We start from the raw sequence: 15,373 nt of genomic DNA, 5'->3' as shown, positions 1-15,373 counted from the left end.
CCCACCGTCCCTCCCCCCCCAACCCCCGCCGCACAACCCCCACCTCCAGCACACGTCTCGCCCCACGCAGGGGATGCTATTCTCCAGGAAATAAAGTTCAAACTCCTCGCCTCATAGGCTTGCTGAGACCAGAAATGGGCTCCCAGGCACCCGTCTTCCACTAGCACTCCACACCTGCTGTCTTTTAAATTCCTAATCTGGTTTTGCATATTTAAGAGGAAACATACATACACGCCCCAAAAACCCACAACCCGTGAGGTGCAAAACTGCCTCCCGCAACTACCAAAACTTACCCGAGGCTCTAGTTGTTTTTGTCTTAACGGAAGGAAAACAAAGATTTTACTCTGGGCCCTCCAGTGGGGTGATATTCAACTATGTATATGTTGTACACATATATGTTTTTTCTTTCTCCCCTTTAATTTTTTTTTTTTTTTTTTTTTCCCTTAGCAAGAAAATCTGCTCGGTCCCAGGCAGCCGCCGCTGCCCCTTTGATGTTTTGGTACACCGTGCGCATGCGCCTCACATTAGAATTACTGCACTGGGCAGACTAAGTTGGATCTCCTCTCTTCAGTGAAACCCTCAATCCCATCAAAAACTAAAGGGATGTGGAGAGTCCGGAAAAAGGGCTACTTTGGGATTTGGTCATTCCCCTTAATAATCGCCGCTGTCTGTGCGCAGAGGTAAGTGTGCCCAGCATTTCTCTTTTTCATTTCACTTTGAAGGGCTCTGTCTGCATACCTCTGTGAGCAGGGATCTGTAGTGAGGATCGGATAGATGCTGAAGACGCTGTGCCTGCTGCCTTATTGATGCCTGTTTATTGTCTTTTCTTTTTTTTTTTTTAGTGTCAATGACCCTAGTAATATGTCGCTGGTTAAAGAGACAGTGGATAGACTCCTGAAAGGCTATGACATTCGTCTGAGACCAGATTTTGGAGGTAATGGGGTTGCCTTGGAAATAAGAAACAGCCTAGTTATAGCCTAAGCTGTCTTTTGAGCTTTGTGTGCGCTGTGCCTTCCCTCTCCCTATTGTTGGCTGCATGTGGTGTATCGGATGTGTCTCTGTGTTACCATATTGAGAAAGTGATCCAAACTTAGGTCTATTTGTCAGTATCCAGCACTTAGATGGTCTTTCAGTGAGACCCTCTTAGAGTTTATAGGTGACTGCTGTCCTTCACCTTCACTGCTAAAATCCTTTGCTTCACCGTCTTTGCTTCATTGAGATACGAGCCTCTTAAGTTTAGTTAATGGTGTACCCAGAGAACCTGGCTTACTGGAGGCCATCGTGAACATTTTTGAGAATAAAATGTGCAGGCAATTGGTTGAAAAGTGGCATTAATCCCCTGTGCCCGCCTACTTTGGAAGAGTTCTGGCATGGTTTAAAGTGGCTGGTGTCTGGGTATTCTCCAGTCCTGGAAGCCCCACTGCTTAGGGCGGTGGGAGGGAGGGGGGGTTCGGGAGCGCCAGAAGGTAGGTGGGGAGGTAGGTGGGAGAAGGGTGAAGGACCCCTTGCTGCAGCCTTAGATACACTGTTATGCCCATTTAATTTTGCTTTAGACTCTTATGAAGCTCAAAGAGTTAAACCTGCTCACTGAAGGACAGTGGGAAAGAATGAGGAGGAGGGGGTTTTAGTGCAATATATAAAATTCCCTCGGGCTAGACTGATTCCTGTGCTTCTGTGAGTTGTGTGTATTCTCACACTGAGACAGCTACATATGTAGACAAAATTGGAATCTCTTCCACAAAGGCACGTGTGTGCATGTTCCATAGAGCGTTTCCTAGAGGAGTGCCTGGCACTCTTTTTAAAAAGGAGCAATGAATGAGGGTGAACAGCGGGGGAGGGATCTGGGGCAGAATACCCCAAGCCCAGGGACTACTCTTGCTGAGAATGAATGAAGTTCTGAGAAATCACGTGGCTGGCCATCTTGGTTTGCAGGTCCCCCTGTGGCCGTGGGAATGAACATTGACATTGCTAGCATCGATATGGTTTCCGAAGTCAATATGGTGAGTACTGAGGTTTATAGTTGTACCTCTACAGACCTTCATTTGGGGACAGGAAGTAGGAAGGGGTCAGTCAGTGGGGGTGGCATAAGCATGAGTAAGCATATGAAATGGGGATGAGGGCTGGGAATTTTGCTTTGGAACCCACTGTGTTTGAGGTTTCAGAGCCCTTGCTTTTTGGTCCCTAATGATTTTTCCAACCTGGTTCGGATACTTGAGAATTGGTACAGAGCAAGTAAAAGCATCATAATTCATGTGCAAAACACAACCACATGCACAAGATCCCTTGCAGAAGCCACATTTCGTAAGGTTTATTGAGGAACCAGGTTCATCAAGTGATTTTCTGAGTTTGGAGTGGGGTCAGGAAAAGAGGGAACGGTTTTGAGGCTATTTCACAAGGAATATAATCTTACAAACTAAACTGTCGCTAATAGACTAAATAAATGACCCTGGGATACAGATGTCCACTTGTTGCTTTCAGAGATGGCCTTTTTACAAGCTGATGGCTGTCACCTCCCCCCACAATTGTTCACCTGCTCTTTTAATGTCTCTTCCCCACAAAAATAAATTAAAAAATTGTCCACCCTGTGTTCTGAAGGTAGGCTCAGACCCATGTGCCCTATCTAGTCACTTTTGCAGTGTTGTACACTGCGTGTCCTAAGCTTGTACAGTTTATGGACAGCAGCACTCCTTAGTGGCTCCCTCCTTGGAATTGGGGCAAATGCTGAGAAAAAGCCTCTCTTCCTGACCAGGGACAATTGTGGGGGGTTTGTTTCATGCAGGAGCGCCCCCTGCTGCCCATGTGGGGGCACTGCAGACAGACAAAACCATGACAAGTGTCCTAGATATCCCAGAATACTTGGGCTACTTCTTTCTCCAGTGACTTTTCTACTCTGTGTTGTTAAAGTTTTCTCCCTTGGAAAAGTCTGTCTAGAAAGGCCACATTTGACTGTAAGATGGTAATGTTACTTTCAATACTGAAAGCACACCGCACATTTCAGAAGACTGTTGTGGCATGGTTCTTCCTAGAAATGAAATGCACTAATAAAGAAAAGGGTGTAGTGTGTAAAGTTTTATGTAAAAGACTTCTCAGCCAGCCATCAGAACTTGAAAGTTAGGACATTTACTAATTAACTCAAGACAGCAAAAGTAGTTGATATGTTCTTAACATTATTCAGATTTTCATATTCCCAGAGTTTAAATAGAGAGAAAACTCAAATAACTAACCTCATCCCTATACATTGTCCAAAGACAGGTGATAGTCATTAGCATTATGACATTATAAAACATAACTACTCCAGGGAATATTCAACTCTTTCTATAAAGTTTCCGCAAAGTTTTAATGCCTTGTATCTTCTTATATTCTAATTATTGGGAAGGCTTTTTTCATATAGGATATAAAAACAGACTGAGACAATATTGGGTGATTCAGAACCACAGATTTCCCACATATTATGAAAATTCCCTGTGTGTCTAGAGAATACATTTTCCTTGGGAAACTAATTTCTCAGATGCACAAATATTCGCTTTTGTGGAATTCTAGAGGTCTTTCATTAGTTTAAATTTTTAGTTTTACTAGAAAAATTTAAAAAGGTCCTAATGTGGGTACTTCCTAAGTCCCAAAGACTTGAATCTAAATTGTGTTGCTAGACACAAAGTGATGACAGAAATCAGATGTGGTTCTGTGCGTCCTGCATGTGGTTAAATTAGGCTGCTTTCTTTTGCCTTTTGATTTATTTATGTTATTTTTTTACAGCCCTCCTCTTTGGAGCATCACAAAAATGGTGTTCTATGGAAAATTAGGAAATAGATTCTAAACAAACAATGATGAGATGATAGGTCACCTGTGATAGGTCAGCTATGAACTTGGATATATTATATCCCCCAACTGTTTAGAGTAGTGCTGTGCTGTGTGTGTGTGTGTGTGTGTGTGTGTGTGTGTGTGTGTGTGTTTTAAATTTTGTTCACCTTTTACCTGCATACAGCATTTTGGAGAGGTATCTGAGCTGGACACAATGCCAAGACCTGCTAGTCAAAATATAGACCCAGCTAAGGCAGGGTGACATCTCTTAAAGCTATTTACTGTTGATGAAAAATCATGGGATGTTGAAAGTGCAAAAACAAATGTCAGGTTGTAAATAGGCCAGCACTGCAGCATTAATGATTAGAACGAAATGTTAAAAATTCCATGCCAGATTCCTTTCTTAGCCTACTGCTACCACATGTGGACTTGTCCAGACACATTTTTTACTTGTTGAAAAATTAACACTTATTTCAGCTAACATTATAGTGACTTAAATTATCCTTCAAAGAAAAATTTTGTGATGTATGTTATTTTTAAGTATGCTTATTTGATTTGAAGCAACAGATGGGAAATTTCATCATTGGTGTGTAAATAAAATAAAGATGCTTGTGGCATATTACCTCTAGTATAGGGGTCTAAAAGTGTTAATATGTCTTGATTATTTTTAGTTCTGAAAGAATGGTTGATTATTTAAATGAAACCTCAAAAGTGATTAACATACATGTTTTTGCCTCATTATCTTTTATTACCTGCAACCTCTGGTAATTGTAACTTTCTTTTACTATGGTGAATCTTCCTTTGAAGGATGGTAGGCTCCAGACCATTTAGATTGTCACTGACTCATTTGTACTGAAGGAAAAGAGACATGTCAATGTGATACTCTTGGTAAATGACAGTGATCGAAAAATCTGAACCAAATCAGGAGTCTTGAATACTAGTTCTGCTTCTGCTGCTCAGTCATCCTCAGGGAATTCACAGATGGACAGGGCTAAATTTCCTCACCTGTTGAAGAGGAGGAATAGTCCCATTGTACCTATTTCAGGTGACTACCAGAATTAACAAAACTATACATGTGAAAGTGTTGATGTTCCATGAACATAGCTTATGTAGAAGACTGAATAACAGGCTATCGTTCAAGAGAATTTGTGTCCACTCCAGCTGCTGCCCTAAAGGTAATATACTAGGTCTCAAGTTTGTTTTTTTTCTTTTTTTTTATGTGTGAATTGAGAGGGGACATAATAATTTGACTTCCAACTCAAAGTTATATGTATTTCTGGTTTGGTTTATTTAGTAGCTCTGTTGAGTACAAAAAAGTTCCAGGAAAACATGGAAATCTAGCATAAATGTAAGGAAAATGCAGAATTCCTAAATGTCATACAGTTGTGAGTTCTTACTCGTGAAGGTGAGGTTGGTAGCTTACTCAGGTGACTGTTGGCCCAATGCTAGATCTTTGGAAGAATGTGATTTCAATTAGAATGCTCCTGAGTGGAAAGCTTGGCTCTAGAATGAAATATTTTTAGATGTCTTGGTTACATTGGCAGGGATCTTTTTGTTAAGGTTCTTTGATGAAAAGTGCATTTTAAGATCCAAAATTGGCTCTGAGAATTATGGACTGAAATAGCTTTCTCTTCATTTAAAGTAGATTCTTCTCCATCTTGAAACAACACATTTGCCAACCAAAGAGTGAAGCAATATTTCACTTTTGAGGAAAGAGTTCTAGTAAACACACACACAAATTACCTTTTTATGGAATGGCAAATGAAGAAAACTGCTGCCTTTTTTTTAAAACAGATGTTTTCTTGCATCACCAGATGCACAGTTTAAAATTCAATTCAACACAAATGCTTATTTAGCAGCTACTATGATCCAGCCATGTTGTAGGCCTCAGAGACAGAGCAATGAACAAAATTGATTTGTCTCCTGACCTCATGAGACTTAATATCTAGGTGCTCACTATTCTTAATTCTTCTGTAGACTCTTACTGTACTTATGCTTAGCATAGTCTTATCTTTTCTTTAAAGCTTTTTTATGAGCAGCTGAATGAGTACCTAGTGGTCTGTATTTCCCATGAATTCCTTTGTCACTTCTTGGTTTCACCATTCATTTGTTATTTGCCATTTCAAAATGCTGTGTATGTTACATATTCATTCTGTTTTCCTGATCATGTTATAAACTACATGTAGACAGAGTTATAATATATCACTCCATGTGGTTTTGCTCTATACACAATGACTGGTTGGATGTTAGACCCTGGGTGAATGCCACAAATATTGGGTGAACTATTTGTTTTCATAGCAGCAATTTGTTATTATTCACTAGACACCGTACCATATATGTGGAGAAACAGAGCATAAAATCATAGTCCTCAAATTCAAGGCATTTGTTGTTTAATATAGAAAAAAATCACAATACAGGATTATAAGTGCTTTGAAAGAGGAAATACAAAGGGCATATTGGGAATGCAGAATACTAAGATATTACATAGAAATTTCTAGGTGAAGAAATTAACTAGAAATTATAGGACTGTGGATAGATGTTCCAAGTAGAAATAATGGCACATAGGAGAAAAAGACACAGAAAAATAAATGGGGTTAGGAATTTGCAAGTAACTTTGACTGGAATTGGGAGTGGGAGTAAGGAGGTGATAAGAGCTTGTATTGAGATCACAGGTGGTGATCAAATTATAGAGACCATTTTTGCAGCTTGAAGTGTTAAATTTTGTTCCAAAGACTGTAGAGATCCATGAAAGGATGTGAATAGGAGAATTTCATGAACAGATTCACACTTCAAGAAGATGCTTCTGAAATATGAAGAGTTAAGCAAGACTTAAGTTGGGGGATAAGATGAAAACTCACTGCAAAAATCCAGGAAGAATTGATGAATTGAGGCAGGGATGTAAAATAGAAGAAAGAAAAACAGCACATTTATGAGGTAGAAGCAGCAGGACCTGGTGAATCCCAAATTTCTGATGGTACTATTTATTAATATTCAGAAACAAAAGGGGCATCCAAGTTGGAGGCGGGAGTGAGGGATTAGGTATACGGGCAGATGGTGAGCTCAGTTTGGGATATGTTGACTTTTCAACACACATGAAATCTCCCAGTGGGGATTGGGAAATACAGGTCTAGAGCTACGTAAAAAAGTCATGACTAGAGAGGTGAGCTTCTACATTGTCATCGTATAGGTAATATTTATAACAGTATGAATGGACAAAATTAAAAAGGGAAAGTGAAAAGACAGCTACAGTTAGAGATCTGGTGAGCACAAGTGGAGGAACACTGAAAAGGAGTCCACAAAGAGTAACAAGGAGCTAAGCAACAATCAGAGAGTTAGGAAGAGAACCTGCAGATAACAGTGTTTTGGAAGTGGAGGTACAAGAGAATTTAAAAAAGAAGGAAGTGATCAGTTGTGTCACATGCCAAAATGGTCAATTGAAATAAGTTGTGAGATTCATCTACCGAGTGTAGTAGTAACAATAGCTCACTGGTAAATATAGAGGACCTTTGGTAGTTGGGAACTATACTTTTGAAAAGTTTGGATCGGAAGTAAAATGGGGAGAGAGCAATTACTAAAAGGAGTGATATATAATTTGGAGAAGTTTCCTTTGGAAGGGAGCAGGTTGCAGATACAACACAGGAGATGGGTGGGGCGGTGGGACAGGAAGCTAAAGTCTCACTTAATTGAAGACCTCTATATTCTCTCCAACATGGGAGACATTTCCTATTGAGAATAGAGGAGGTTAAAATTGGCCTCTGTGGAGAAAGGGTAAGTAAGTGAGGTTACCTGGGACACACAGAAGGATAGCCAAGAAGCAATGAAGCATGGTGAAGTGTGTATGAACACTCTCCGACTACAGGCAGGCTTAAGCCTAAGTGAATTATGCTTAGAAGTTCTCCTACCCAACTTTTAGCAAGCTATTATGTTCTCTCCTTTTTCTTCTACTCCTTTGCACCATCATCCCTTCTCCCTCTCTTGTATATTACCCAACATTTTCCAAGTCATGTAACACAAATAGAATAAAGCTAGTGCTTATTGAGTTCTTAACTCATGTAAGTATTCTGTTGATTTGCATTATTTCATCCAATGCTCCTATAAAAACAGTGAGGTAGCTACATCAACCTACTTACAAAAGAGGAACCTGAGGCCAAGAGAGGTTAAGTGACTTGTTCAAGGTCACACAGCTAACAAATGACTGACTTCACATTGCTTGATCTTAACCATGCTGCAGTTTTAAGTTGTAGCAAAGACTCGTTAAAAAAAAATCATTTTCATTCCTTGAGAACCCTGTTTTGTTGTAGCTGCTATTTTTTTTGAAAGAGTGGATAGATCAGAGAAACTAATCATAAGATGATACTTCTCACTCTCTTCGCCTTAAAAAAAATCTTAATTTTATTAGTGATTCCAAGTAGATAGCTTATTCAGTATACATTAAATAGAAGAAATGATACCCATCCTTGAGAAACACATACTTTAAATTACATCTGTTGAGCATGACTTAAACCATGCAATAAAGGAAAATTTACATAAGATCCAGAATATTTCATGTGTTGTAATTTCTGTCATTATGAACGGGTGCTGTTGGTTAACTTGTCTAATAATTTTCTTTTGCCCTAGAAGAATCTATCAGATAACAATTAAGGCCAATAATTGCCAGGAAATAATGGCTGCTACATGTTTATGAATCATAAACTCAGGGGTTATGGGCAGTGAGTAGACACTGTGTGAAAACACCACACCCTTTCCCCCCCTTTTTGTTATCATAAATACCTCATTTTCAATTGAACTTTTTTTTTTCATTGAGAACACATTTTTCTGATTTCTGGTTAATTGCTTCTGCAGATAATTCTCCTAAAGGTAGTTGAATTCTTTTCCTTTTCTTCCCAGAGCTTTCCTTCCTCCATCCCATGTAGTATAAATTAGACTCATTATAAAGATTACATCTCTAGAAGACTTACCTATTTTAAAACATCTATGACACTTGATATTGACAGTTTATAAGTCTATTTTTTCTGGTTAACTCTTAGGGCAATTTTTTTGCTGTTACCTTGTGGGTACCCTGAACAATGCTCTTGCTTAACTATGGGCATGAAATAAAGATGTGATAATGGGCTTCCTCTGCAGGAGACAGCAGGCTAAGGAAGTATCTCAAGTTTCATGTTTTAGTGCATCATGTGTGCTTTGGTGTGCTCCTCCAAGTAATTAAGTGGTTGTGGGAATTTTTTAAGAATGTAAATCAAAGTCTTTTTCCTAACTATATGGGAAGGGTGTATATATGTTAACTTTGGGGAAGGGCACAATTTGTTTTATGATCATTCTATAACAAAGTTTCTTACCTTCAGCATTGCTGTCATTTTGGACCAGATACTTTTTTGTTGTGAGTGGGCGGTCATGTGCATTGTAAGAAATTTCATGGCATTTCTTGCCTCTACTCCACTCGGCTGCCAGAAGTACTCCTGCTGTTGTGAAAACCAAAAGTGTCTCCAGAAATTGCTAAATGTGCCATGTGGGGTGAGGGGATTGTCCCCAGTTGAGAGCCACTGGTGTAAAGAATGGTGTTGTGGTTTTGTCTCTAAGCAACTAGAGAAAAGAGATTTGTCACTGAGATTTTCTCATTGATTTTGTGCTTCGTCACCATTTTCATTTATGTTTGGTGGTACATTGTGACGAAACCAATTTGAAAATACCAACAAATATCAAAAGCAAAAATTACCCATATCCCTATTATTTTTATTAAAACTGTGTTTTAATTTGTATTACCTTCTAGCTCTCGTCTATTAGTTTATTCATGTTTTACACGTTGCACTTGTTTTGTAGAGATAATTTTATAGTCTATATTTTCACTTAACACACCATGCATATTTTTACAGATTTATGCTTTCTTTATAAAAAATACACATCTCTACTACCACCAGTGTAAACTGGTGGGTATTTTTCCTCGATCTTACAAACATATAATGAATATATTGACATTTTATTTTTTATTCATTATGAGAAACCATTTTAAAATATATTTTATAGATTATTAGTCATAATTATAGCTATCGATTATTTAAAAATTTTTTTTTCAACGTTTATTTATTTTTGGGACAGAGAGAGACAGAGCATGAACGGGGGAGGGGCAGAGAGAGAGGGAGACACAGAATCGGAAACAGGCTCCAGGCTCTGAGCCATCAGCCCAGAGCCTGACGCGGGGCTCGAACTCACGGACCGCAAGATCGTGACCTGGCTGAAGTCGGACGCTTAACCGACTGCGCCACCCAGGCGCCCCAACTATCGATTATTTAAAAATAAACTTAATCTTTTAAATTTTCCTTTTAATGTTTATTTATTTTTGAGAGAGATGGAGCACAAGCAGGGGAGAGGCAGAGAGAGAGAGGGAGGCACAGAATACAAAGCAGGCTCCAGGCTCTGAGCTGTCAGCATAGAGCCTGATGCAGGGCTCGAACCCATGAACCATGAGATCATGACCTGAGCCGAAGTTGGACGCTTAACTGACTAAGCCACCGGGTACTCCCATATTTACTTTTACTTTTGCACCATTAACAATAATATATAAATCACATACAAAATAGAGAACTGGATTTAAGTAGCGTATAAATGGAAATTTTAAAAAATGATATATCAAGTTGACTCATATTTACACAGCCACTCTTTACTGTTTCTATTCTGATATTAATCGGTTTTTCCAAAATCAATTTACACTTTTCAGATGACAAAAATACTTAGGAACAGTTAAAAGAGGAACAAGAAGCAGGGGTTATGAGTTTTTAAAACACAAGATTTATGTGCATTTCATTTGCATTGTATATATATGTGTGTGTATATATATATATTTATATGCAAGGAGAAACATGGCTTTATGTTATCCTGCCCCCATTTATATGGAAAAATATAGGAATGTATTTAGCCCATTGGCTCTTGCTGGTGCTCATTTTGTTAACATTCTATTGGCATTTTTATTGCCAAGTCTTATTTTTCTTGCACTATAATTTGGCCCCTACTGCCCACTTACTTGCCAAGAGGTCTTAACTTAGAAGTAATTGTTTGGCAATTGAAGCTAAAATAACTTCTCTCCTAACACAATAGCAACAATTAATGAAGTTTTAAAGGTGAATCTACCTGTATCTTAGAAAAGTGATACAAAAGTAAGCCATAGAGGAAGATCGGAGATTTTGAGGTGTACAAATTCATGGAAAGTGCCCAGCACGATGCCAGACAATTAGTAGATGCTTGCCAAACATGGATTGGCAGAATTGGTTGAAGGGGTAGTTGAAGGACTTCAGTACATCAAGCTACCAGGAAGTGTTTATCAAGGGCTAACTTAAGCAGCACTCTACCAGTTAAGCTGGATTGTGGAAGGATGGGAAATGGGACTAAGGTACTTTCTAGAGTCAAGAAAGATTAATCTTACTGCCTGAAGAGGGAGGTGAGGGTTGATGGAGAGAAGAGTGTTTCAGATGGTGGGAGAGGAGACTGGTATGTCTCTCAGGTAAAAGACTCAAAATAAAAAATTGGGAATCAAGTTTTACAGTGAATGTCAAATTTTTCTATGCAGTAGAATCTCTGAGTCTAGTGTTAATATTCATATTTTTAAGGCCCATATTCAGAGTCTGACTCCTCAGTCTAGGATGGCGTTCAGGGGTCTTCATGTTAAGTTTTCTACGTGACTGACACAGGTATGATCTGAAAGGCACTGTTAGAGGAACATGAATTTTATAGTGAAGTTGGAAGCTGGATAATTAGTAATAAAAGAATTTGACAGCAACTGACTGGCCTCTAGTTGTAATATGGATTTTTACAACAATATAAAGATCTAAGTAGTAAGAGTGGGTGGGATTTGCAGAAAGAGACTTCATGGCAAAGAGAGTTGAACTGAACAAATGGAATCAGTGCAATTTGAATAGATGGAAAATTAGAACAGTCCTGTGGGAAAGGGCAGTAGGGTATAGACAGCATGAAGAAAACCATTGCATATTAGCAATAGTAATATTGCAAAAATATAAATTTAGGGTGTGTATGACTATCTTAATGCTCACAGAAATCCAATGACCTAGATAATAGTATTATCATCTTCTTTTAGAAATGCAGAAACTAACAACTGGATAGATTATATAATTTCTAAGATTTCACAGCTAATGTAAATGGATCAGAATGGTAGGGTGCATATGGAGGGTATGAATATGTAGAGTGAAACTTAATTGCATAGGATCTTGATGGCTCTGCAGAAGAGACCTTGGGATTTCTTGGGTGGGTGCTCTGACACTATGAGAGAGCCTTAAGCATCTTCACAAGGAACAAAGTTAAAGGCAGAAAACACTTCATAAAGGAAGTATGAGAACATTGAAAAACATTTTCCAGATCTGATTTCTATTTTTATAAAATGTCCTTTGGAACTTCCACAATAATTTTATTGACACACATCATTAAAATGATCGCAGTTCTGTATTTAAAAAGAACAAAGGTTGAACAATGGTTGCAAAATGGTGGAGGGATGAGCACCTAGCACAGTGTTTGATACTATGAAAAAATTAATAATAGCTGTATTGATTATTTAGTTTTAAGATGTCTGAAAAATATCAGAAATACTTATATTTTAATATACATTTCATGGTAATATGATTTCGCTATCCTTGTTTAGAAAGGTAGCTATGTAATTGGTGGTTAGTAATAGTAGCATTACATGTTACATATAGGGACAATGGCACTGAATAGCTCCCTATTAATTATTTATGGCTGCCTAATTATAATTCTTGAAGTATGTGCTTAAACTTTAGGCCTCAGTGATTAAACAAACATCTTGAGGTTGCTCCTCTAAAGATCAGTAATTCAGTGCCTAATTGGTAGAAGACCATTGCATCAAAAACGTTTTTATAAAATGTTTATCTCTAGACTTTTACATAGTTTATTAAATTAAATAGTTTTTATTTTTTTTTTTATTTTTTTTTAAGTTTTTTTTTTTCAACGTTTATTTATTTTTGGGACAGAGAGAGACAGAGCATGAACGGAGAGGGGCAGAGAGAGAGGGAGACTCAGAATCGGAAACAGGCTCCAGGCTCTGAGCCATCAGCCCCAGAGCCTGACGCGGGGCTCGAACTCACGGACCGCGAGATCGTGACCTGGCTGAAGTCAGACGCTTAACCGACTGCGCCACCCAGGCGCCCCTAAATTAAATAGTTTTTAAAAGACACTTCTCACTCAACTATTTTATTTTTTATTTTAAATAGAAATGATGGTTGCATCATGAGAATTAATCTACTTGACTTGCTTAATAAATGTGTATTTATCTAGCTATGAACTAATACATAATGTTCACTATCAAACATACTCAAAGTAGAGATTTAAAGAGGATTTGAGGGGCACCTGGGTGGCTCAGTTAGTTGAGCATCCAAGTCTTGATTTGGGCTCCAGTCATGATCAAACAGTTGTGTGAAATGAAAGCCCACTCCCACATTGGGCTTTATGCTGACAACACGAAGCCTGCTTGGGATTCTCTTTCTCCCTCTTTCTCTGCCCACCCCCCCCCCCCCATCTTTCAAAAGAAATAAATAAATAAACTTAAAAGAAGAGGATTTTATAAAATGTATATAAAGTTATATTTGCATCTCATGGTCATCTTGACACTGGTTTAGGGTTTTGCATTTTCTATGAAAATAGCGATACAGTGAATAATAATGGAAATTAAAGGCCATTTTATTCTTCATTATTATCCTGCTAAGGGGAAATATTGGATAGTATGGCTTGGAATATAGATAATTGAAAGGTGACATTTTTCTGTGGAAACAGTCCCATTTATTCCTACCTTCCAATTTCTAAAGCATCAACATAGAACAAGTAATATTTTAGAGAGTGTGCTGTTCCTCCCTTCCAGGAGGGAGCATTTGTTTTAAAGTAATTATTGAATCTTCTTGCTTCTTAGGACTACCGTTTAAATGGATTTTACAAGGGACTGTATAATCAGACAGGTAGCTCTTAAATAATCATGCAAAGATCATCTTTACAAATTTTCCTGTTTTGTGAGGCTGTTGACATTTCATCAACTGTAGATGTTTCAGGAAATATTTTTAACATTAATCTTTAAAGAATGATTTATAGGCCATTTTAAGGAATATCATAAATAAGAAGGAGAGTTGTCAACAGCTTTAAATATAAGTGAATAGGTGCCCATTGTTAGGTTGTAAAATCTAATCACCTTTCTGTATACTTACCATCGTTGCAGATACTGTGCTCCAAAAAATGAAATTTAAATATTTTTTTCTGTTTGCTTTCTTTGACCTACAAAGAAACTTAAAGACTTATTTTCTAAAGACGTATTTCTATTTCTTTTTCCAAATGAGTGTTTGAGTTAATAGACTGCAGACCTCTTGAAGCATTCTCCCATCAGTCAGTTGTGTAAACCTTTCCTCTTTCAAGCACTGTTAAGCCAGCTCTTTCTTTTGGTGGGGCTGATCTGCTAGGCTGCGTACATTTGCATCTGGCTTATGTGTTGGAAGAATGCTTTTAAGTGTTTACTTGAATCATACTAGCTTGTCGGTGTGACAAACCATTTTTCTAACTGAATTCATTAGAGAATACCTTTGTTATTCTAAAAGTCATAATATTTTAAGTACTTGCCAAATTTACACGTGAGAGATATGTAAAATTACAGAGCATATGAAAAACAGTTTCCTCATTTCCTTCAGATTTTTTTCAGTGCTTTATTTTAGACTGCTTGTTGGAGGCTAAGTTCTGTTCTATAAGAAATCTGAATAAAATCATTTTGCCAATTGCTTTTTATCACTACAGAGTAACATTTTCTGACATATATATACATATTATAAAATATATATATTATAAAATATATATGTATTATAAAATATATATTATAAAATATATATATATATAAATAAAATTCTCTGGTTATTCAGAAAGATCAGCTTTCATGTTCATATCTTAATTATACATTTTCTAACAGACCAGGAAACTCTTCCTGTCTATCTATTTAATGAACCATCTTTGAAAGCCACATTTTAAAATGTCTTTATTTCATTAATTTACCAAACTGACTCTGATCATCATCCCCACCACTTAGGTGGAAATTTGTTGTTTAATGGAACTTTTTCTACTTAGGATACTTTAGTCAAAGTGGCAATGCTATAGGTGTGTCTTGGTGTTAAAATTCCCAGATTTGGACAGAATACCTCTTAATTGTTTATGTTCTCATTAAAAAAGTAGCCACAATCCTAGAGCTCTGGGTTTCCCATTTTGTTGTTGTTTTAGTGCCTAGTGCAAATACGGCAGGAACAAAACTTGATTAAATCAAATGCTGCTGTGTCTTTGAGCTTTAAAGAGAGGGACAAAGAGAGATGCAGAGAGGGAGAGGCGAAGAGGGATAGACATATGTATTCCTGTTCTTGAAGAGTGTGTAATGTGTTTTCAGTAGTTGAGAAATAGCAGAAGGCCTTTCCTACATAGTCACTGTGTCCTGTTTAGTATAGATGAATATTTATATATGTAAAGTATGCAACAAAGATTACCATGAAAGATATATATATATATATATATATATATATATATATATATATATATATATATA

At 37.5% G+C, this 15,373-nt stretch overlaps 1 protein-coding gene across 3 annotated transcripts in view; it reads left to right on the top strand.

The window, feature by feature from the left end:
* The window catches only part of GABRB2 (gamma-aminobutyric acid type A receptor subunit beta2), a 250,599-nt gene that overhangs the window by 1,162 nt on the left and 234,064 nt on the right, over nucleotides 1–15,373 (top strand). For all 3 annotated transcript variants that reach the window (XM_040443934.1, XM_040443951.1, XM_040443941.1), the window contains exons 2-4: nucleotides 452–680; nucleotides 843–934; nucleotides 1,933–2,000. In XM_040443934.1, the coding sequence (XP_040299868.1) occupies nucleotides 604–680; nucleotides 843–934; nucleotides 1,933–2,000 (237 nt within the window). In that variant the 5' untranslated portion in view covers nucleotides 452–603. The remainder of the gene's footprint in view (nucleotides 1–451; nucleotides 681–842; nucleotides 935–1,932; nucleotides 2,001–15,373) is intronic.

This window comes from Herpailurus yagouaroundi, unplaced genomic scaffold, assembly GCF_014898765.1.
Source record: "Herpailurus yagouaroundi ecotype Mexico unplaced genomic scaffold, PumYag 29, whole genome shotgun sequence".
Lineage (NCBI taxonomy): Eukaryota > Metazoa > Chordata > Mammalia > Carnivora > Felidae > Herpailurus > Herpailurus yagouaroundi.
The sequence above is the reverse complement of the archived record's forward strand: the minus strand, read 5'-3'. Positions and strand labels throughout refer to the sequence as shown.